Source organism: Leuciscus leuciscus (genome assembly GCF_965113295.1).
Source record: "Leuciscus leuciscus genome assembly, chromosome: 14".
Classification (NCBI taxonomy): Eukaryota; Metazoa; Chordata; class Actinopteri; order Cypriniformes; family Leuciscidae; genus Leuciscus; species Leuciscus leuciscus.
The window spans coordinates 32487933-32512954 of record NC_138738.1 but is presented as its reverse complement, the minus strand read 5'-3'; the positions used below and the strand labels follow the sequence as shown (position 1 = coordinate 32512954).

General features: G+C 37.3%; 3 protein-coding genes across 3 annotated transcripts; 2 read left to right on the top strand and 1 right to left on the bottom strand.

Moving 5' to 3' along the window:
• The first annotated feature begins 633 nt into the window (after positions 1 to 633).
• On the top strand, positions 634 to 10531 carry tmem237b (transmembrane protein 237b). The gene is made up of 14 exons (XM_082190235.1): positions 634 to 789; positions 889 to 939; positions 2558 to 2589; positions 2697 to 2710; positions 2898 to 2969; positions 4356 to 4481; positions 4616 to 4709; positions 4859 to 5019; positions 6654 to 6780; positions 7847 to 8038; positions 8168 to 8241; positions 8824 to 8920; positions 9001 to 9122; positions 10346 to 10531. The coding sequence occupies exons 1-14, from the start codon at positions 772 to 774 to the stop codon at positions 10405 to 10407; spliced, it is 1242 nt and encodes a 413-aa protein (XP_082046361.1). The 5' UTR covers positions 634 to 771; the 3' UTR covers positions 10408 to 10531.
• zp2l2 (zona pellucida glycoprotein 2, like 2) lies at positions 10354 to 13356 on the bottom strand. The gene is made up of 7 exons (XM_082190236.1): positions 13228 to 13356; positions 12946 to 13103; positions 11937 to 12126; positions 11619 to 11763; positions 11462 to 11540; positions 10807 to 10920; positions 10354 to 10717 (listed from the first exon to the last, which is right to left on the bottom strand). The coding sequence occupies exons 1-7, from the start codon at positions 13290 to 13292 to the stop codon at positions 10593 to 10595; spliced, it is 876 nt and encodes a 291-aa protein (XP_082046362.1). The 5' UTR covers positions 13293 to 13356; the 3' UTR covers positions 10354 to 10592.
• A 2231-nt stretch (positions 13357 to 15587) lies between these two features.
• On the top strand, positions 15588 to 24989 carry cyp20a1 (cytochrome P450, family 20, subfamily A, polypeptide 1). The gene is made up of 13 exons (XM_082190076.1): positions 15588 to 15780; positions 15999 to 16048; positions 17367 to 17533; positions 18573 to 18718; positions 18949 to 19116; positions 19211 to 19283; positions 19378 to 19493; positions 20061 to 20115; positions 20432 to 20552; positions 22321 to 22432; positions 22699 to 22763; positions 22853 to 22942; positions 24568 to 24989. Exons 1-13 carry the CDS (start codon positions 15709 to 15711, stop codon positions 24716 to 24718), a joined length of 1386 nt encoding a protein of 461 aa, XP_082046202.1. The 5' UTR covers positions 15588 to 15708; the 3' UTR covers positions 24719 to 24989.
• The last annotated feature ends 33 nt before the right edge of the window (positions 24990 to 25022 follow it).

Below are 25022 nucleotides of genomic sequence, written 5' to 3'. Positions count from 1 at the left end.
CCATTTAAAAGGATAGTTCACCCAAAAATGAAAATTATGTTATCATTTACTCACCCACAAGTTGTTCCAAACCTGTATGCATTTCTTTTTTCTGCGTAACTCAGGAACGTTGGGAACCAAACATCATTAGAAGCCATTAATTTCCATTGTATGAAAAAAACAAAAAAACATGTATGTACCTCTGAAGAAATAAAGTCACACAGTTTTGGAATGACACGAGGGTGTATCATAGAATTTAACTTTTTTGGGTCTGTCCCTTTAAGGCTTTCCATTAAAGAAAACTAGTGACTTGTAAATTAGTATTTTATTAATTGAAGGTTTTGCTCATTTAATTTAGTTCTAAATTCTTTATTTTGCAACCTTTTTATTTATTTTAAACAGAAAAGAATATAGTCATCTGCATTATACAGAAGTTAGCCTATGATTATTTACATGCTCTAATGGAATTTCATTAAAATAATTGTAAATATGAATAATACGAGAAAATCCTTAAAAGTGTCTTGTTTTTTGTTTCTATTGTGTACATTGCAGTGTGACTTTAGCTAGTGAGTAACAGCATCTGCCCTTATATACGTATAATTACGGGCTGAATTGTTGCGCGCCTCTAGTACAGACAATACGTCAGGAAAGTGAGACACGCCCATTCGTCTCCAACATCAACAATAGTCAGCGTGCACAACAAAATCTCAGATCACAAACGACATGTACATTCAAAGATCATTTTTACTCATCAATTAAATCGATAAAGCTTATATTATTCAATTCCAAAGAATGGATACGGAAGCAAAGGTTTGTTACTTGCCTGAATGAGAAGCCTCGTGCTCTGTACAGTAGTTTTTTGGCAAGCAGTTGCTTACAGACCTGAATTAAATATATTATTGTACGTAGGTTCCCAGCACAAGGAGAAGAGATCTTCCTCCAATTCCTCAAGGACAGAGGGTAGGTCTGGGATATTCATGACATTTCAAATGTGTTTATGTTTCTTTGAGCTGTGTTCATCAGGCTTTTGCTCTCCCTGTAGTAGGGTTGTAAATGTAGAAAACTGGGCTTGCCGGGCTTATCCATTACAATCTGTTTATCTCTGATAAATTATGTTGTTTAAGACCGTCTGGACTAAAGTAATACCAAATATCGTCACTATTCCGATGATGTAAAATATTTTTGGTCAAAAGTGACCAAGAGCACCAGAGGGTTAAAATAACTGTTATGTATTTTAATATATTTTAAATCTAATTTGTAGTGTTGGTGAAAGTTACTTTGAAAAGTGATACATTACAATATTGCGTTCCTCCCGTAAAAAGTGACTAATTGCGTTACTTTGGTTACTTTTTTTGGAAAAGTACTGCGTTCCGTTACTTTTGCGCTACTTTTTTTCATCTGGGCTGGGCTTGTTTTTGTTTTTTAATAACAAAAAAGTTATATTTTGGGGCAAATGTAAAGACCCTTTTTACACCAAAAGTGAAATAATAAGCCTCAGGCTGAAGGAAATGCAAATCCATGCATGTACAGTAGAGTAGGCTAGAGAGCGCAGCTCAAACAAACATTTCCAGCATCTGTCGTTCTGGATGACGGAAGAATAGGATGCAGGAGAAAAAAGTTTAACACTTACTTTACCAAAAAAAAAAAAAAAAAATCTATTGTCATTTTTGCTTATGGTTTAACTGAACCATCGAAGGTCAGAAGCAAGTACATTGGTCAATAAAGTTAGATTAAATGCATAAAAATATATGTTTTATTTAACATATTTATAAGGTTTGCATAGTATTCTGATTTCTGATTTTATTCATTTTGAGGAATATTGAATTTTTTTTTTTTTTTGTGCAAGTGAGATAAGTAAACGCTCACATTTAGTCTAGAACTACAGTAACCATCATGTTTACACACAACGCCTCTGCACTTTGATTTGATTTGAGTAACTTGCGTTACTAAAAAAGTAACTCAGATTTTTTTGTCGTAAATTTTCAAAGTATTGCGTTAATTTACTAGTTACTTGAAAAAATTATCTGATTACGTAGCTCAAGTTACTAGTAATGAGTAACCCCCAACACTGGTCATTTGTTCCTGTGATGGTAAAGCTGAATTTTCAGCATCATTACTCCAGTTTTCAGTGTCACATGATCCTTCAGAAATCGTTCTAATATGCTGATTTGGTGCTCAAGAAACAGTTATTATTATTATCAGTGTTGATAATGAAGTAAGTAACAAATGTTTTAGTTAACTACAGTAACCCTGGTGTGTGTTTATGTCAGAAGGTTGAGTAACACCGTTTGATCCTTCCTTACATAATCCTGCTGCTTGGCAGATGCTCGTCTCAGATTTAGACACGCATTAATCCTTGCTTTAAGTGCGCCGGGATGTTTGTTTGTACATGCGCAAATGTCCATTTCTTCCCTTATGTTCTCCCTGCACTCTTGAGTGGAATGGCGAAAAAGACGGTGGTAAGCTTCATTAGACAAAATACACAAATGTAGAAAGCCCTCGACAGGTTTAGCATCTGATGCTCGAGTTTGACTGGAACTGTTTTTTGCTAACCAAATATTACCTTTTAACATTTTAGCGGGGACCACGAGCACTGCCTTCTATGCCAAGGTAAGATCACCTAGCAGATTAGATGTTTACATTGTAATTTATAAAGGAAAATCACACGCTGAGTCTCTTATTTTCTTCCTCTTCCTTCATTATGCTTTCAAACACAGTCAAGACACAGCAGGTGAGTGGTTTCTCTTTTAAATGTTTTTCACATTTGAGATTTAGTGTCTAAATATGCTATTCTGGCATTTGTGTAGGTGATGGTGTTTAAAGGGCTATGATGTTTCTGTTTGATTGCCTTTAAGTTTAAACTTAAAATGTAACATTATATTCATTATATAATGAAGCTCATCTGTTGTTCCACACAGAGGAGATGCCTGCTCCAAAGAGTAGGAAAAAGAAGGTCAAGAGAGACTTAGAAAGTGTGGACGAACCTGACGGTGAGTTTAGGTGATAAACAACACACATGATGGGAGAGAGTGGGGATAGTTGTCACACAGTAAAGTTGTAACAAGGGCTTTGTCTCAGTAACTATATATTACTGTATTGTATATTGGTTTTAAACACAGGTTTATAACTATCATAAATTCGGATACTTGTGTCATTTCCTCCAAACTACTTTTTTCTGTAACAAATGAAGACAGTCAATGTCTTTTATAAATAATATGTTTATTATATACAATTATTTATTTTAAAGGGTTAGTTCACCCAAAAATGAAAATTTTGCCATCAATTACTTGTTCTAAACCCGTAAGACTTGTTCATCTTCGGAACACAAATGAAGATCTTTTTGATGAAATCTGAAAGCTTTCTGTCTACACAACTACCACTTCCAAGCCCCAGAAAGGTTGAACGAAACTGAGGATTAACCACTGGAGTCAAATGGTGTACTTTAATGATGTCTTTACTACCTTTCTGGGTCTTTAAAGTGGTATTTGCGTATTTGTCTATGGAGGGACAAAAAGCTCTCAGATTTCATAAAAAATATATTTTTGTGTTCTGAAGATGAACGAAAGTCTTACAGGTTTGGAATTATATGAGGGTGAGTAATTAATGACAGAATTTTCTTTTTTTGAGTGAACTAACCCTTTAATTACAATTTCTTTTGGCAACATAAAATGGTTTAATATGTTTGTATGTTATCTTTTAGATTTTTGTTTTTTCATAAATTGTTTTGTGCTTCATAATTATTTATATTTGATTTAATTTTATTTTAGTCTTTAAAATGCTATTTAATGGCAGGGTCCCATTTGGGGCATGTTGTCACAAAAGTGGATGCTCTAAAATTTAAAGTCACCATGAAATCAAAATAGACAATTATTTTACGTAATTGTTTTTTAAATCCATGTGCCAACAACTTCCCCTCCCACTTGCAGCAAAATCTCTTCTCTGATGGTGTGTTTACTGGCGTGAGGGCGGGACAACCTGTCACTCACATGAGATGGACCAATAGCAAACCACAACCATCCAACGAGCCAATCATTTCCCAATAGACAAAATCAAGTCCTGTCCTACATTTTTTTTCTGGTTCGAGAAGCCGTTTTACTCAGATATACATCACAATAGGGAAGAAAACATTATTGCAACTTCTATAAATCAGCAAATTAGAATTGTTTTGCCTACTTTATGTATACACAATACATATTTACTTTTGAATGGCTGTCAATGGAGAAAGATGCATTTTTGGAAGATGATGTTGTAGTTACAACATCTTCTAACATGGGCTACTAGACATTGCAAACCAGCTAAACTTGACTGCTGGGTATCACCTGTAAAAGCATGGTGTTGCACTTGTGATAAGTGTGTTTTACCCTTGACCTTTGTAGATGTTGGAATGGAAATGGGAGGACTTACCAGTCGCAGACAATCCGAATGTCAGGAACCTTTGACTCCGGAGCCTCTGGATAATCCGCCACAAAGGAGGAAAAAGAAGAAGAAAGCACAAGCCATTGGTAAAAACACTGTTCATTCGCATTTTGCATGTCCTGTTCAATTCAACTGATCTGATATCTGTATAGGCGTGATTTTATTTACATAGACAAAAATAATAATAACACAATAATGCTGATTTGCTCTGATTGATCAGATGTGGAGGGAGATCAGACAGACCTGGTGTCAAATGGAGATATGGTGGATCAGAACACTGACGAAGAGGTGACACGCAGACCAAAAAAGAGGAAGTAAGTCATTTTCTTACCTTAAACTGTTTGATTATTGAAAATTAAGAAGGATCCAGATATGCACCACTGATATGTTTGATTTTTTTAATGACAACTTTCTGGATTTAATTTGCCATTGAATTAACAATTATATTTCTTTCTTTCTTCAGAGTGAAACCTAAAGTAACAGAAACGCAGTCCAACGATGAACTGGACATAGAGGATGATGATATCATCACAGACCCCCAGGCGCCAGTTCCCCAGCATGCCTTGTTCGCCGCTCCTCAAGGGCAGAGTCAGCCTGTGGGGAAGGTGTTTGTGGAGAAGAGCCGTAAGTTTCAAGCACATTGTGTATATGGTGCAGGTTTTTAAAGGTTCACCCCAAAAAATGTTATTCTGTCATTAATTACTCACCCTCATGTCGTTCCAAAACCTGTAAGACTTTAGTTCATCTTCGGAACACAAATGAAGATGTTTTTGATGAAATCCGAGAGCTTTCTGTCCCTCTATTGACAGCTACGCAACTCTTTGACAAAAAGATCATAAAGAGATCTTAAAACTAATCCATATAAATTGATGTGCGAGAACAAACCTCATTGGTTCTCTCACATCAAGCAAACATGCTTGAGCTTCTGTTTATGTTGAGGTTTATATGTGAATAAAAGCCTAAATTAAATCTGTTTATCATATAAAGCGATCGAGTCTCTTTAGAAAATTTGGACTGAACTGCTCAATTCATATGGATTAGTTTTAAGACCTCTTTATGAACTTTTTGAAGCGTCAAAGTTGTAGTTACATATTTGTCTATGGAGGGACAGAAAGCTCTCTGATTTTATAAAAAAGATCTTCATTTGTGTTCCGAAGATGAACGAAAGTCTTAAAGGTTTGGAACGACATGAGGGTGAGTAATTAATTGTAGAATTCAAATTTTTGGGTGAACTTTCCCTTTAAGACTGTTTGCAAGTTCATAGGTTGCAACATTTTACATATTGGGCCCTATCTTGCACCCAGCGCAATTGACTTTGTACACGCATGCATGTATCATTCCTATTTTGCACCCGACGCACAGGAGACTTTTCCCTCCACAGACGCACGTCACTAAATTAGGGAATGAACTTGCGCTCCCGGGGGCGGTTCAGCGAAAAGAGGAGGCGTGTTCTGGCGCAAACGTTCCCTGGTGCTATTTTGCAGTTCCAGAAAACAATTCCGCTACAGACCAGGAAAAACCTAGTCTAAAGTCAGTTTTCAGTGGCGCATTCAGATGCTATTTTAAGGGCGCATGCTTGGCCATAATGTAGAGTGTGCACAACGCACATAGACTTTGCTTCTCTCATCTACACAGACTCAGCAGTTGACATTTTTGCTAACCATACATAATTACAAGGAAAAATATTCCACACAAGGGAAATCATTGTGGTGTCCATGAAGATGTGAAAAAATAGGCATAGATCTAGCTTACACATTTACCCAAATTATTATACGCCTGTTTAACCAAAGCTTATTTGGGTGGGTTTCTCCCATCCCCATACAATGTCACTTCTCTGTGTTTTACGGCCCTGACGAGAACGTCGGTCTCCTCGGCTGCGAACCGCTCCTGGCGTGCGCCTGGCAAATCCGCCGTTATAATAGCAAACCGCCATGGAACAAGCGCGCCTGCTCTTAAAGGGAATGTGAGATGATGCTCTGATTGGTTTACTTCACGTTACGCCCAAACCACACCTATGAGTATTGTAGCTACTTCTGACCAACCCATTTTAGATTTGCGTCGGGCGCAAGAGTCATTTATCCCGCCGGTATAATAGCAACAGATCCGCCCACAAAGTTACTTGCGTTTCGCATTTGATACTTGGGTTTCAGATCATTAAAATAGGGCCTCTAAACTTTTACTTTTTTGTAAGTTGAAATTGTTTGCATGCAAGAAATGAAGGTCAAGTGTAAGTAGTGAGCATGTTTCTTTGGTCACAGGTCGTTTTCAAGCAGCTGAGAGAGTGGACCAGTGGAAGCCCAGTGTCCCGATGGAGCAGAGCTTTATGGACATCCGTTCAATGTGGACCACTAGAGATGTCTCCTTGAGAGTACACAGTGGCTTCAGGTGTCCTTTCCATTAAACGACATGTTATTTTCCAATTCTTTCAGATCGGCGCAATTGATTTGGCCTGAGGTGCCTTTTTGAGTAAAAACAAGTTTTTTTAAAGTGCCCCTATTATGCTTTTTCGGATATTACCTTCATGTCATATGTAATATAGCGGTTTGTGAATGTAAAAGGTCTGCAAAGTTTCAAAGATCAAAGTGCACGAAAAATGGAGTTGTCTCCCCAAAGAAAGAACCAATTCTGAACTGCCTGAAACTAGTCGTCATTAATTCCAAACTTCCTGATTGAACCAATGTAGGTTTGTAACAAATTTGCATTATTTTGCCAGACTATGGTCTTTATTGGCTGCCCGTGACCAATGTCTACTTTGACCCTCAAACACTGTAGTTGTAGTTGAGGCCTGGAAGAGTTTGGTTCGTGTTAGCGACATGTCAAGAAGATGCTGTTTTCTGCGCTGCAAAAGCAAATCCACTTTGCATGCACTTCCAAAGGATGGGGACTCGGGCTTGAATTGATACGGTAAAATCGACACCATCGCTACTGTTCGTATCACTGTGTAAACAAGTGCTGAGGAAGCCTCTGGAGCTGAAATTCATATCATTTAGTTTCCAACACACACTGTAAACGGTAGAACAATCACAACAGATTGAGCCTTGGTGATGTGCAATGTATATTATGAGAAAACTAAAGTGTTTTTTGACTTTGGATGTATGTAAACCTGTTGTAGTAGCCCTGCAAAACAAAATTAGGAACCTTTAAAAAAGCATAATATGGGCACTATAATAATATATAAATCATTATAATATGCTGATTTGGTGCTCAAGAAACATTTGGTATTATCACAAAAATAAATTGGTTAAAAGTTGTTTTAAACCTTGCTACTTTTTTTCAGGATTCTGTTTGAAATATAAATCTTTTTTTAACATCATAAATGTCTTTACTATCACTTTTGATCAACTGAATGCATTCTTTCTGAAAAAGATTTTCACTGACCCCAAACTTTTGGTTGATAGTGTACATCTATGGAAAGACTATTTTCTAAAGCGTGATTGTTCCTATTACACAGAGTGATTGGCCTGTTTTCTCATGGCTTTCTGGCTGGTTATGCTGTGTGGAACATCATTGTGGTCTATGTGTTGGCTGGGGAACAGTTGAGCACTCTCTCCAACCTCCTGCAGCAGTATCATACCCTGGCCTACCCCGCACAGTCCCTGCTCTACCTGCTGCTGGCTCTCAGCACCGTCTCTGCCTTTGACAGGTGAATCACCAAACCTAACCATAACCATTCACTTGGACCAACAAAAGTACAGTTACACTGTAGTCACAAGTGTTTATAGCTTTCAGAGCCCTTGAGATTAAACAATGTTTTTGTTCCCTCTTCTAATAGGTTAAATCTGGCCAAAGCCTCTGCGGCAATGCGGAGTTTGCTAACCCTGAGTCCTGTGGCGCTTGCCTCCTTCTGTGAGTTCAGCATTTCCTTCTGTATTTTTCCTCATGTACTCATGCAATGGACCTTAGTCAGGGTAGCGCCATGTCTATTCTTTTGATAGGAATGAAAACGAGGCTATGAGGGATAGAATACAGAGTGTTCAATGTATTGTTTAACAATATACCAATTGTTCAGGTGGCAAAATGTCTTTATGAAAAAAAAAATCGGTTACACTTTATTTTAAGGTGTCATTGTTACAGTGTAATTATATATTTAAGTACTGAGTAATATTAAGCAACTACATGTACTTACTATAGGGTTAGGGTAGGATTAGGATTTGGTTGAGGGTTAGTTGCATGTAATTATGTATAATTTACATTTAGTCATTTTACAATGTTTACAATAATTTACTGTTATTACTATGGTAAGGACATGTAACATATGTAACAAGGACACTGTAAAATAAAATGTTTCCAAAAATTCTATAAAAAGTTTTGAAAGTTACAAGCTTGAAAGTTACAAGATGCCATACACAATATGGCATCTACCTTGACTAATGTCTGTAGCCATACATGTAAACAGCAATGTTTTAATGTATTCCTTTTCTTTTTCAGTTTACTTTTCTGCACTCGTTTTATCGTTAAGCCAGCAGATGATGAGTGACCGTATCAATCTCTATAATCAGTACTCCAGCGATAATGTAACACTCTGGTAAGATCCATCGCATTAGAGCATGCTGGGTAAATACCCTACAGTATTAAACGTGAAGCGGTTGTTGTGTCTCCTTTCAGGCAGCCGGGCTCAGAGCACAGCTTTCTTTATCCCTGGATCATAGTCAATCTGGTGGTCACTTTGCTGGTCGGGCTGGCGTGGGTTCTGATGTCAACAAGTCCAGATATCGACCACACAGAAGGTAAATGCTACAGGATGATGAAGTTCAGAGAGCAGTCTTCTGCTCTCCTGTGGCTATGTTTGGAATTGAATACTAGTGTACTCTACTGTATGATTTTTTTTTTTTAATGCATGTAAATCAGAGCACATTATGCAACGGTTAACATCTCTATGATACTGTGTCATCACGGAACCATGTCAAGTTATACATTTAATTCAGCGGCAGTTATTTCAGAATAAAAATAAATATATTCAAAAAAAGCTTTCAAGTCTGATCAAATAATGAACTTCCATTCAAGCATTTGGAATTAGTAAGATGTTTTGGTGACACTTTATTTTAAGATGACCGTTACATATTACTTGTACTTACTATAGAAAATGATGCATAATTACAAGTAACTAACCCTAAACCAAACAATAACTCTTATAGTAAGTTTATGTAGTAAATTAATATTACTTAGTACTAATTTAACTACAATGTAACTGTCACCTTAAAATAAAGTGTAACCGTTTTTTTTTTTACGGTTTTTTTTTTTTTCAGCAAAGATTTAAATGTAACGGTAAATACATTTTATGTTACAAATGATTTATTTTTAAAAAAGGCTGCTGTTTTGAAATTTCTATTCATGAAATCCTGAGAAATTAAGTCAATCTTAAGTGGAGGGGGGAAAAAGTATCATGGTCAAGTATCAAGCAGCACAACGGTTTTGAACATTCATACTAATAATAAATGTTTGAGCACCAAATCAGCATATTAGAATAATTTCTGAAAAATCATGTGACACTGGAGTAATGATGCTGAAAATACAGCTTTGCATCACAGGAATAAATTACATATAGTAAAATAGAATACATTGATTTGACATTAATGAAATCTGTTTTTACTGGATTTTCAAATAAATGCAGCATTGGTGAGCTTAGTCTTCTTTGCTCACCAATGCTGCATTTATCTGAAGAAACAGTAAACACTGCTTTTTCACAGTAAAAACAGTAATATTATTCAAATGTAAAATTAATGTATTCCATTCTATTATTTTAAAATGTTATTTATTCCCATGATTGCAAATCTGATTTCTCAGCACCCATTACTCTCAATCTCTTACCAACTGCAAACATTTGAATGGTAATTTATGTATTGTAAATTTTGGGGAAGAAAAATTTGTAGGAACATTAGCATACAATACACACAGAACAGTAATAGAATGCATTCTGAATACATATATGCATGTTGTTTTTCCCTTGTAGATTTTATAATGTCAATGGAAATGGAATATCCAGAAGCAGAAAAGAAGGACATCACTGCATAAGGCACCTGAACTAGTTTTTTTTCCTACTATATTTTGATACATGGTCATTGTATATATTATAAATGCTTGCCCATTGTAAAGTCTCAGCAATAAAAAATAAAAAAAAGTTAAATAAACATTCTCTGTCTGATCGATACAAGTGATCACAAAAAAAGAGGCCAGATTATTTAGTTTTTTTATTAACATCACACTGGAGCAGGCTGAGGACGAGGTCTGGTCCGCTTTATTATGATAGCCATCACAAGCCCACAGACACCAAACACTGTGAGAGCTCCTGCCGCCCATAATCCATAATCCAATATCTGCGGGACTAGAAGAGGTAAACACTTCCAGGTAGAAGCTAGTTTGGATTGGTTGTTTACTGTATGAATGTTAACAAACATCACAGTGCTTTCATACCTCTCTTAGACACAAGATTGTCAGAAACCGGCAAATGGGATACAATTATGACTTCCCCACTCGAAACTACAACCTTTTCCTTAGAGTCCTTTAAGTCTTCTGAAACGGCCCTTCCTAAAGGTCAGGAAAAATAAATAAAAATTACACAATGTCTAGAATCTATGTAGCTGTTCTCACTTGTCTTGCTGTTACATTCTATACATTTAATTAATAGTATTATACACCACAACATTTAGAATATTCCATATAGTTTTACTATACATTTATATTCAATCATGACAACTCTCGGAATAGTTTTAGTATGTTATTAAATATGGCAATGTTAATGTATTTGGTCTTGGCGGACTAGATCTGCTACGCTACTCTTAACAGATACACTGTGAGCATGTAAGATACGCTGCTGCATAAATAGACATTCATAAATCCCGTAGCAGATCTAGGCAGGTGGAGCTGGAGGTTTTTAGAGGATCTCTGATAGCACGCTGCAGGACTAATTTACAGCAAACATTGAACCATACTATTTAAGTGTTGAGCAAGCAATCTCATTGGCTGCAGGATCAGCAGAGGCCAATCAGCTTGTGCCATGTGGTAATGCGATTGCTTGCAGTTGCACGTAAAGGACCTGCAACCTCGATTTACACATGCACACACTCACTTTTCCTGCTGTCACAGCTGGGCTCACATGGCTCAGTGGCGAAATGGTGGCAAACAGATGTAGTGCAGTGAATGAAAATCTGTTGAAGAGAGGGCAGAGGACAAGAACATAAGTAGGAGCTAAGAGAACAACGTGTGGTGGGCAAGAGGATACATACCCTTTCCTGTAAAGGCACAAAAGAGGACTGATCTACAAAGGTGAACATCTTCACCACAAAGCGTTTGTAATGAGATGGAAACTGCAGCCCTGAGGGTCCAACAGGAAGCGGAGTGGTCAGATAATGGTCATCCTTATATGGACAGCTATGAAGAGTAATACAAAAAAAAAAGGTACACTTCAAATAGTGATTAAGTTATTTGGCATTGAGGCATATGGCAAGCTTTGAAGTTAACACATTGCACTAAATGCCCATTTCCTAAACTTATTTAGATGATAAATTAGTTATGAAAGAAGCTATGAAAGAATTCAGGCTTACCCTTTAAGCACTAGGTCCCACTGAGGCAGGCTCAGGGGTTCAGGAGTAGAAGTGGTCCAGCAGTGGTCCAGGACCAGGATAACATTCGGATCCATCCTCTCTAGAATCCGCACCTCCACATACACAGGTTCTCTCAACACTTTTGTAACAGGATAGTCCTCCTCAGAGTAGTATGAAGTGTACATATCCTCTTAAATGCATAAGGAGATTACTGAATTAATTAACTGCATCTCACTCTTCTACAATGATAGTAATTTGATATAGACCTGGTATTAATTGTCGCATTACTGGTATTCAATGCAGAAAAAAAATAAGAAATACTGGGGGAAAAGCATCACCGTTTCCACAAAAAGATCAAGCAGAATGACAATTTTTGATAATCAAATTATTCTTGAGCAGCATATTTGAATGATTTCTGAAGGATAATGTGACACTGAAGACTGGCGTAATGATGCTGAAAATTCAGCAGTCATCACAGGAATAAATTTCATTTTAATATACAGTAGTCAACATTTGAAGTGGATAAAAAAAACAATGTTGTCCTAAGACAAGAACGGGTATTGTTCAAAATTCATGTACAACTTTGATGAAAGGTTGATCCATTTCAAATGTTGACTACTGTATAATTAAAATAGAAAAGTTATTTTAAATTATAATATTTCACAATTATAGATTTACTTTATCAAATGAATGCAGCCTTGATGAGCATAAGATCCCTCTTTAAAAAACAAATCTTACCAAACCCATACTTTTGAACGATAAGTGTATATAGCAATTGCAGTCACTTTTGTATCATGTCTTTATACTTTAATTTCTATAACTTTGGAGAAATAATTCCAGATTTTTTGTGACCTTACTTGTTTGACAAGGAACATTTCAGGATGATTTGGTAAACTGGATGAGTTTCATGATTTTATTTCAGTCCTTATTTTGCCAAGTAAGCCACATTTGAAAAACCTGACTCGTATTGGTTATGATGTCAAATAGTTCGTATCAGGATTCTGCTTACCATCAGAGCATCCTTTAGCGATGCACTGTCCCTTGGCGAGTCTGAGCTCCACTCTGAGTGGCCCAAGCTGAGAGACAGGGGGAGGAGGAGGAATCGTATTCACTTCCGCCACCAGAGCCTCAACCGACGTTCCCGAATACCTGCACTGGAACTCCAGCCTTCAAGACAGACAGGAAATACTGAGGGCCCTTTCCATGGATTTTCTTACCAAAACGTTTAACACAAAAACAGATCACCAGGGTGAATTCCAAAAGTGCACATGACGAGACGAGCCCTCCTTACTCATAAGCACTGTCTCTCGTAATTGATCCACGAGGTCCAATGCCCACTTCATACGCAGATGACATTATGTTCTCATAAATAACAAAACCGCTTTCTTCCTGAAGGAAATAAAATAGGACAGATAACAGTGACCATAGGGTGAACTAAAACAATGACGCTAAAATGTCATGCTCTTTCCCCCCCCCCCCCCCTCCCCCTCCCCCCCCTCCCCCCCCCCTCCCCCCCCAGTGGTAACTAGATTATATATTGCTTATATATATATATATATATATACTTACACACTGCCCGACCAAAAAAGAAAAAAAAAGTCGTCGCTGTTTGGATTTAAATAGGCAAACACTTAAGAGCTTATGATTGGATCATTATTGCAGTGATTACTACGTTCTGTAGCATGTTAAATGGAAATAAATGTGACATTATTTCCATCAAGAGATGCATACATTTTTGGTCAAGCTCTTGTGTTGACCATGCAAGAGTCCAGCACTCTGTAAAGTCTCCTCCAGCACATCCCAAAGACTTTCAATGAATTTAAGGTCTTTACTCAGCGCTGCCAATTCATGTGTGAAAATGACTCTTCATTCTCCTCCCAACCATTCTTTCTCAATTTGAGCCTGATGCATCTTAACATTTTCATCCTGGAATTTGGCCATGATGTGTGTGTCTTCATGGTTGTTTAAGAAATTAAAAGCTACACACTCCATCAATTAGAGTTAAAATAACTGTTCCCAAACATGTTACATACTAAAAACATAATGACCACTGCAATAATGATCCAGTTATAGACTCTTAAGCATTTGCCCATTTAAACCCAAACCCATTTTTTTGCCATAGCGGTCAAATTAATTTTAACTATAAAAACTAGTATGACTATACAAATTGATTTACTACTGGTCAAATATGTGGAATAATTAAGGGTTTTTTTTCCTGAAAGAATTTGCTCACGCTCACCAAGGCTGCATTTATTTGATCAAAAATACAACAAGACAACAACAAAAACATTAATATTGTGAAATATTACAACTCAAAATAACTTATTTTAAAACAGTTTATTTCTGTGAAGCCAAAGGTGAATTCTCACCAACCATTTTATGTAAAATTATAAACATTTTTACTTTTTTTCTCTTTTTAAATCAGTTTAATGCATCAATGCTAAATAAAAGTGCTTCCCCCCCCCCCCCCCCCTCTTAATTACCACACATTTTACAATGGGAGTGTATAACGGTTTCCAAAAAACTTTTTTTAACATTGATAATAAGAAATGTTTCTTTCTTGCAGCAAATCAGCATATTAGAATGATTTCTGAAGGATCATGTGACACTGAAGACTGGAGTAATGATGCTGAAAATTCATCTTTGCTTCACACGAATAAATTAATAAATTAGATTTATTGTATTGTTGACCAAACAAATGCAGCCTTGGAAAACATTAGGGACATAAAACTATCTAAAAAAAATACCAGTTATCTAAAAATTATGGTAATGCTCATAAATACAAGCAAAAAGTACCATGGTAATGTTAATTAACTTTAGACTATAATGTCCTATAAAGTAGCTACCATGTAAGCTGGTGACAAAGTATACTCATCCATTTCCACGGTGTCGTGCAGGAACTCACGTACCTGCCTTGGCATAATAACAGCCCTGTGCATCATGACAGCAGCTGATGTCCTCACATTCTTCTGGAGTGAGGTCTGGTTCTCCACACTCAATGCGCTCGTGCTGCTCCACCACACAGCGCTGAGACCCGGAGGTCCTCACCGGAGTCCTCTCCTCCTGCTGGGGATGAAATATCTCCTGCTGCCGGGGAAACTCCTTCAGGACTGGTGAGAATGGTAAACCACCGGCCTGATACTGGGGCATTTGCCAGGAAAACTGTGGATCCTGAGCATTGCTCAAACATACACTAAGCGTAAACACAATTGATGATACAATTACCAACATTTTTGCGGCTTACTTTCACTAAGTAACGTTACGTATTCTTTCCTGCGTGTCACATTTAAAGAGCTCATAACGACCCTAATTAACATTAGCTCCGCCCCTTTAATTAATAACAAACCCATGCGGTAAAGGTAAAAAGTTATTTTATAGCATAGAAAACCACACATTTACAATTTTACGAAAACGTCTAACTTATTTAAATTAAAAAAATAAAATACTCATATTACAAAACAAAAAACGTATATTTAATAAGAGCTATGCAATAATGTTTTATTTGAACCTGTTTGGGTACTTGAGGTAAAAAAATAAATAGATTTAATCATAGAAGATGTAGGCTATCGATTAAAATAAATCCAAATATCCATAAAAACAACCCATCCTCTCTGCGATTGATTGTTTTAGTCTTGTTTACAGGATGTGTAGTTGAGTGCCGATCCACAGGGGCGCAGGTTTCTGATGGTCACTGCAGACGTGGATTGTTAGCTACTAGTTCACTGAACAGATTACATTTATGACGAACCTTAGACATTTCTGAAAAGCAAATATGCTGGATTTTGCTATATTTGCAGTGACCTTTGTCATTATCCTCATCGGTGCCGTCCTGTATTTGTATCCGGTGAACAATTTTTTTTATATTATCTGATCAGTCTTGCAAACAGTTGTGTAGTTTGTTGTGATCATGTTTTCTATTACATATATGTTTGAAACGCTGTTAAATATGTTTGGTTTCAATTCTGACCTGCTGCATTTGAAGGTAGTCATTGGAGGGGGGAGTCAGCCCTTAAAACTATGGTTAACTGTATTAACCTCTACGTGTTCTTGTTTTATTGCCAGTCATCTAGACGAGCCTCAGGTGTTCCTGGACTAAACCCCACTGAAGAGAAGTAAGTAAATTAAAGGTCCCATGACATGAAATTTTCACTTTCTGAGGTTTTTTAACATTAATATGAGTTCCCCTAGCCTGTATATGGTCCCCAAGTTTCTAAAAATTTCAATCGGTGTAAATCGAGCTTTTGCTATCTTTCTCTGCCTTTGAGAAAATGGAGGTTCATACGCGCTGATCTTGAATCTCCTCCTTATGACGTCATAAGGAGGAAATGTTACCTCCCCTGTCTCTGCTTTGCCCGCCCAGAGATTTTCCGCCCATGAGAAAATGCGCTAGGAAGTAGGAACGCGCGCGCGCGATTTTAGTTTGTCCACGAGACGAGAGATATCATGGCTTTTGAGCGAGCGAAGCATAACAATTGCTCAATAATTGGATGTACAAATGAACACCGAAGGGTCAATACAGAGCTGGGCTTGCTGAACGTCTGAAACTAAAGTCTGGATCACTCTCTTTGGCTCAGCTACACACCTCGGACAAGTAAGTCAACTAATGATATATAAGTGTGTTGCTTTACTGTTTATGGTTAACGTTACCTAGATTTTACACGTAGAATGTGGCTGTAACATTAGCTATGCAGCTATGCAGTTTATGTGTGTGAATACACACACTGTAACGTGAGTGTTGTACACGTCTTTGTTATTTGGATAACCGTTTTCCTGTTGGTTATATGGCGCGCGCGATATCCGCATTTCAAGATCGCAGAGCTTGATGATATTGTAATAAGATAAATACAGACGTTACAGATCTCTCATGAAAAGGCAACAGTAGGTTCGCGTTAGCTACATGATAATAACTAAACCATCCGAATAAAGTACCGTATCCAGACATAATATTTTAAACTGACCATTCGGAAACGTCCTGCTGGAGCCGCTGAGTTGCAACTTCTTCATCCGTTGCTTCTCCATCTGGATCAGATTCTGGGTCAAACTGAAATGCTTGAAAGACTGCGTGTCTTCTTGCCATTGCTATATCCAACGTAAACATGCACGCCACGTTCCCGTTGCGCAAGATGGTCAAGGCCACACCCACCCTCCACCTCGCGCCGCCTTTCTCCTCCTCATTAGTATTTAAAGCTACAGACACCGAAACGGCCTGTCTGAAGGAAGCTCATTCTGGGACTGGCTTGTAGTGGCTATAATTCTGCACCGAGGCTGAATTTTTGGAAAGAGATTTCAGATACAGTACTAGGGACCACTAAGGCCTATATTAAAGCCTACAAAAAGTAGCATGTCATGGGACCTTTAAGATACTCTCCTTCTCTTTACTTTCAATCTCTAGTCAATTTTTCCAACAAACATCTTTCTTCACTTTTCCAGAGATGGGAATCTGCAAGATATAGTGAACAAAGGAAGCCTGCATGAGTTCCTGGTGGGTCTTCATGATAAGTTTGGGTCTGTGGCATCTTTCTGGTTCGGCAGGAGACCAGTGGTCAGCCTGGGCGCTGTGGACCAACTGCGACAACACATCAACCCCAACTGGACCAGTGAGGAGCCTTTTATAAAAAAGGATTTTATATATAAAGAAGCTCTGAATTTCAAGGAATAGTTTTAAAAAATGAACATTTTGTTACCATTTACTGACCCACAAGTTGTTCCAAACCTGTATAAGTTTCTTTCTTCTGTTGAACACAAAAGAAGACATTTTGAAGAATTTTGATAATCAGGAAAAAACTACTATGGAAGTCAATGGCTACCGTCAACTGTTTGGTTACCCCATATTCTTCAAAATGTCTTATTGTGTGTTTCAACAGAAGAAAGTCATACAGGTTTGGAACAACATAAGGGTGAGTACGTACAAAATGTAAATATTTGGGTGAACTTATCCCTTCAATGAAATTCACATATTTGATCATAACGTGATGTATGATTTATATACTTGTTTAATTCATAATATACACTACTGTTTAAAAGTTTGTTGTTTTTAAAATGTTTTTGAAAGAAATATCTTTGCCTAAATAAATGCTCACCAAGGCTGCATTTATTTGATCAAAAGTACATTAAAACAGTAATATTGTGAAAGTTATTTCAAATTTTAAATAATATTGTTTTCTATTATTATATATATATATATATATATATATATATATATATTAAAATGTAATTTTATTCCTGTGATTGCAAAACTGAATAATCAGCATCATTACTGCAGTCTTCAGTGTCACATGATCCTTCAGAAATCATTCTTATTTGCTGATTTGCTGCTCAAGAAACATTTCATATTATTCTCAATGCTGAAAACATTTCATATTTAAGAGGAAACTGTGACACAGTCGTTTTTCAGGATTCTTAGAATAGAAAGTTATTTGAAATATAAGTCTTTTGTGACAGAAATGTCTTTTTACTGTTATTTTCTATCAATTTAATAAATTCTTTCTGGATAAAAGGATTAATTTCTTTTAAAAAAACATTACTTTCTGACCCTAAACCTTTGAACAGTAGTGTATAAAGTAGCATGAAGTTGTTTTTTTATGCATATTATTATGCATGCTTTATCTAACAGATATGTGTGTACCCTTTCCTCAGCGGATTCCTTTGAGACAATGCTCAAGTCGCTGCTTGGTTACCAGTCAGGTTCAGGGGTGGGAGCGACTGAGTCGATGATACGAAAAAAAGTGTATGAGGGAGCTATCAATAAAACCCTGGAGAACAACTTCCCTCTATTGCTTCAGGTCTGTGGAGGAGTTTATGTATCACTTGTTTCACATTTTTTCACTATTATGACCAACAGCAACAAAGTTCTTTTCATTACATTAATCTGACCCAACAATATTTGCCTTACACTAAGTAACTGAATTATTTATAATATTAAACCATTGCAGATTATGAACAATACTGAATATAAAGATTAAATAAGAAAGTGCCGTTTTTTGTTTATGGACATGTAATTCCTCATTTTTAGCTGGTGGAGGAGCTGGTCGATAAGTGGGCATCTTATCCTAAATCACAGCACACTCCACTTTGTGCTCATCTACTTGGATTGGCAATGAAAGCTGTCACTCAGCTTGCCATGGGGAGTCGCTTTCAGGATGATGCTGAGGTCATTCGGTTTCGTAAGAACCATGAAGCGGTGAGCGTTCATCAGTAGTTATATTTAGGTCATGCGTATAAAAATTATATATTAAATTTTACACTTAAATGTATACAATTCTGTATTTGAATAGATCTGGTCAGAGATCGGGAAAGGTTATCTGGATGGAGAGAAGAGTTCCAGCAGAAAGGCCCATTATGAGAGTGGTAAGAAAGAAGGCAGCTCAGCAGCTTTTTGATAGTGCTGACTTTATTTTTGATTGTTCAATGTCAATTGATCATGTGGGTTTGTTATTTGCAGCTCTGGCTGAGATGGAGTCAGTGTTGAAGTCTGTGGCAAAGCAAAGAGCTGGGCAAGGATCCAGTCACTCATCTTTCGTTAACTATTTACTACAATCCAATCTGACAGAGCGGCAGGTAACATCTCAATACATTTTTAAATCGAGATACGGACATTATTATTAACACATTTATCTAGGGATGCATGATATATCGGCCACCATATCGGTATCGGCCGATATATGATAATTTATAATGTTATCTTTATCGGCCCGATAAGAAAATTTGGCCGCTATATTAAAGACGATAAATAATGGATTATTTCCTTCAGCTGAGACACTTCAGATGTGCACTGTGTTTACCATTATGGTTTTGAATTGCTTGAAATATGATTGAAATCACTTCAAAAAAGGAAAATACAGTTAAGTGCAACATGTGCAGTGCAAGTCTGTCATTTAGGCTATATAAAATTATAATGAGAACATTATAATTGTGTGCTTGGGTCATGGCTTTTAATGGTGAGACTTTTGTTTTTGTAATCAGGGTCTCAAAAATTATATACAAATTTGGATTTAGATTTACCAGCCAATATATCGGTTATCGGCTTTCAAATATAAAGAATTATCGGTATCGGCTAGAATTTTCATATTGGTGCATCCATACATTTTAAACAAACAATTATTAAATGTGTTTTGCTGTGTTCAGGTGATGGAGGATGGTATGGTTTTTACTCTAGCTGGCTGTGTCATCACTGCTAACTGTGAGTTTCAATTTCTCTTTTCTGTTGCTCCAGTGCTATTTTAGTATTATTTGTAAATAGTTTTTTTATATTTTGAATGAGCTTTTATTTTTATTAGTGCTGTCAAATCGCTTAATCGCGATGTTAACTTATGTTAGATGTGATTAATCACGATTAATCGATTTGACAGCACAAATTACAAATGTTTTCTTTTTTTACATTTTATTTTAGTTAACAAAAAAGTTTTAGTTTTACTTAACGATAATAATCCAGTGTATCTCTTCTGTTTCACTTTCATGTTTGAATTTCTGTTATTCTCATCTGTATCATTTCCCAGTGTGCATCTGGGCCGTTCACTTCCTATCAGTCTCAGAAGCAGTGCAGGATCGGCTCTATAATGAACTTGTTGAAGTCCTCGGAGATGAGCCTGTTTCCTTAGAGAAGATTCCACAGCTTAGGTGAGTCTTAGGTGAATTTATTCATTCAGCAGATGATAAATCATGATGACTGTAAGTGATTAATCTTCATCTCATTAACTGGTTTCACAGACAGGGCTTAGATTAAGCCAGTTAGGACATTTAAGTAGCTTTTATAAACATGCCTTAGAAAAAGAAAAAAAAACATTACTGGTGTGCATCTTGAGACAAAACAATGGCACTGACATATTTTAAGATATGTAAGTGCAAGTTGTTTTTAGTTAAGACGGTTAAGTTAACATCTTACATTGTATGCTAACATTTTAGTCTGGGACTAAGCTTAAGCCTTGCCTGTGAAACCTGGGGATAATATTTTTTTTCTAAGTCACGTTTATAAAAGCTACCTAAATGGTAAATGGTAAATGGACTGCATTTATATAGCGCTTTCACAGACCCAATGGCCACCAAAGCGCTTTACAATATTGCCTCACATTCACCCATTCACTCACTCATTCATACACCGACGGCGTTGTCAGCCATGCAAGGCGATCCAGCTCGTCGGGAGCAGCTGGGGTTAGGTGTCTTGCTCAAGGACACCTCGACACTTGGTCAGGTGGAACCGGGGATTGAACCACCAAACTTCCGGTTTGTAGACAATCTACATGAACCACTGAGCCACTGCCGCCCAAAACCAAATGTCCTAATTGAACTAAAGCCTAATCCTAGCTTAATCTAATCCCTATCTGTGAAACCAGGCATAAAGGTTTTCATATTAGTGGACAAAAAAATAGATGTTTTGGTAAAAAGAGATGGAATTTATAATTTTTTCTTTTTCTCTTTCTCTTTACATATCAGAATCAGAATCAGAATCAGAATCAGAATCAGAAAGAGCTTTATTGCCAAGTATGCTTGCGCATACGAGGAATTTGTCTTGGTGACAGTAGCTTCCAGTACACATACAATATAAAGTGACAAGACAAGTGACAAGTAACATAAGTATAAATAAAAAATAGAAAAAAATAAAAATAAACTAGAAATGAAAGATTATAAATTATAAATATATATAAAGTTATAAGGTGCTATAATGAAATGTCTGAGGGAAGTATTGCACATGTTTGTTCCACAGTAGGGGAACATTTAAGTGTTCATGAGGTAGATGGCCTGGGGAAAGAAACTGTTCCTGTGTCTGGTGGTTTTTGTGCTCGGTGCTCTGTAGCGTCGACCAGACGGTAACAGTTCAAACAGAAAGTGTGCTGGGTGTGACGGGTCCAGAGTGATTTTGCGAGCCCTTTTACTCACTCTGGATGAGTGCAGTACTTTGAGTGTGGGAAGGGTAGTGCCAGTGATTCGCTCAGCAGTCCGAACTATCCGCTGTAGTCTACGGAGGTCGGTTTTGGTAGCAGAGCCGAACCAGACGGTGATGGAAGTGCAGAGGATGGACTGGATGACAGCTGAGTAGAACTGTACGAGCAGCTCCTGTGGCAGGTTGAATTTCCTCAGCTGACGCAGGAAGTACAGTCTCTGTTGGGCTTTCTTCACAATAGAGTCTATGTGAGTGTCCCACTTCAGATCCTGAGAGATGGTGGTGCCCAGGAACCTGAATGACTCTACTGCAGTCACAGTGCTGTCCATGATGGTGAGTGAAGGGAGTGCAGGGGGGTTTCTCCTGAAGTCCACGATCATCTCCACTGTTTTGAGCGTGTTCAGCTCCAGGTTGTTATACTAAGGGGTATATGTGCGGAAACCAAGTTTAAATTTTTTTAAGTAATACAACATGGAGATCATCATACTTCATTGTCTTCCCCACCAGATACTGCCAGCAGGTGCTGAATGAAACCGTCCGCACAGCCAAACTGACACCCATGGCTGCCAGATTACAGGAGGTGGAGGGGAAGGTGGACCAACACGTCATTCCCAAAGAAGTAAGAACCTGCCTTTCTCATTACCAGGCCAACACAAAAACAACAACAACAAAAACTCTGCAGGATTTAAGTGCAAATCATTCACAAAATTCTACACGCCCATTTCCCCTTGCATGTTCATTTTATTTTGCTTTTAGATACTGCTAATTATATCTAGTCTAGTCAATATAGTGCTGTGACTTGCCTATAATGTTATTATTAATACAGCTTGACTTTGATAGAGGAGAGGCATGCTAACGAGACTTGTTGTTCTGTGATGTTTGTAGACGTTGGTTATCTATGCCCTGGGTGTTGTCCTTCAAGATGCAGATACTTGGTCACTTCCATACAGGTACGGGTGTGTTTGTGTATGTTCATCCCATATAAGGTTGTGTAAGTCATGCTTTGTTGGTATTCTTATCAGTTTGTCTCTCTTGAAAGGTTTAATCCTGACAGATTTGCTGATGAGTCAGTGATGAAGAGCTTCTCGCTGCTTGGGTTTTCAGGGAGTCAGGCCTGCCCTGAACTAAGGTACAAAGAAATACAGATATTATCTTAAAGGGATAGTTCATCCAAAAATGAAAAATGATGTCATCATTTACTCACCCTCAAGATGTTCCAAACCTGCATGAATTTCTTTCTTCTGCTGAACACAAAATACATTTTTTGAAGAATGTTGGTAACCAAACAGTTGATGGGCACCCATTGACTTCCATAGTACTTTTTTCCCCCATACTATGGAAGTCATCAACTGTTTGGTTACCCAAATTCTTCAAAAAATGTATTTTGTGTTCAGCAGAAGAAAGAAATTCATGCAGGTTTGGAACAACTTGAGGGTGAGTAAATGATGTCAGAATTTTCATTTTGTGGTGAACTATCCCTTTAAGTAAATAGCTATCAAGGAGATCACAAGAATAATTCATGTTTATTGTTTACTCACCCTTGTGTCTTTTCAAACCTGTATGACTTTCTTATTTTCTGTGGAACACAAAATAAGACATTTGGCAGAATGTTCAGGCTGCTGTATTTCACATAGCAGAAGTGAATGGCAACTGGGTCCGTCAAGCTACAAAAATGACAAACAAGCCCCATAAAGTATTATTGAGTATCATATTGAGTCCTATTGTCCAGTGTTTCTCAATTTTTTTACTCTAAGGCCCTCTATTGTCCAATTTTCAATTAGACAATGGAGACAATATTTAAAAGCTGTTATGACAAATTTGTTTGTTTTCATAATGTTATATTTGCACAAACTAGTAGTGTCACTTCATTAAAATAATACAAATTTTGTCATTCTAGAAGTTTCAAGAACTGAATATTTTTCACCGTTTACACTCTTTTCAGCAGTTACATATTTTAGAGCTTGAGAAAACTAAACTAACTATATATATATACATATATCACTATAGAAATTTACATGACTTTTCCAGGTCTAGAAATTACACTTCCAGGTTTTCCAAAACAATCGTAACCCTGGTTTTTAAATGGCCCCTATTATGCTATTATAAAGGTTCCTAATTTTGTTTCGTTCCCGTACAATTGGTATACTTTCATCCAAGGCCAAAAAACACTCAGATTTCTTATACATTGCAGCATCACCTCTTTTCTCACAGTGCTTGAAACGGTTTCTGAGGCCCAATCTGTTGTGATTGGTCAGATGGCTCAGTCTGTTGTGATTGGTCACGATCATTACCATATCTGAATTTCAGCTCCAGAGGCTTCCTCAGCACTTGTTTAAACAGTGATGCGAACAGTAACAATAGTGTCGGTTTTCATATAAATTCGAGCCCGAGTCTTCATTCTTTGGATGTGCATGTAAAGTGGATTTGCTTTTGTGGCGCAGAGAATAGCGTCTTCTAGAACTGTGGACAAAACGAACCAAACTCTTCTAGGCCTCTACTACAACGTGTTTGAGGGCGGGTCAAAATAGACACTGAAAACCATTGACTGGCATTATGCAAATTTGTTGCAAACCTACATAGTTTTGTCCAGGAAGTATGACTGGAATTACTGATGACTCTTTTCAGGCAGGTCAAAGAAAGAAAACATAGAGGTTTTAATCAACATTAGGGTGAGTAAATAATGACCAGATATTCATCATTGGGTCATCTAGTTCACAAATCTTCTTTCCCTGTCTCTTCTCTTCCTCTTTTTAGATTTGCATATACTGTGGCCGCAATGCTGCTCAGCACGCTGGTGCGCAGGTTGAGACTGCACAGTGTTAAAGGACAGGTGGTTGAGGCCAGGTATGAGCTGGTGACCACACCTAAAGATGACACCTGGATCACAGTCAGCAAGAGGGACTGAAGGACTCATATCTCACGTCCCTGACAGCCTCTTCTGGGAAATGTGAATTATACATGGACAATGGCATGTGCTCTACGTTGTGTCGGGCAGCAATTGATGAGATCAATGCGATGTCATTTAAAAAACGGTCCAGGTTATTAAAACTATATGCCACAGTTTTTAGAGCTTCATTCCGTCAAAATGCCACGGACAACAACATTTTATAAACAATGAATCCAATCTTTTAACTGAAATCTTTCAATACTAATACAAATAAAAAGTGTCTATCTCTGTATGTCTATCTTTGTCTGTCTGGATATCATAA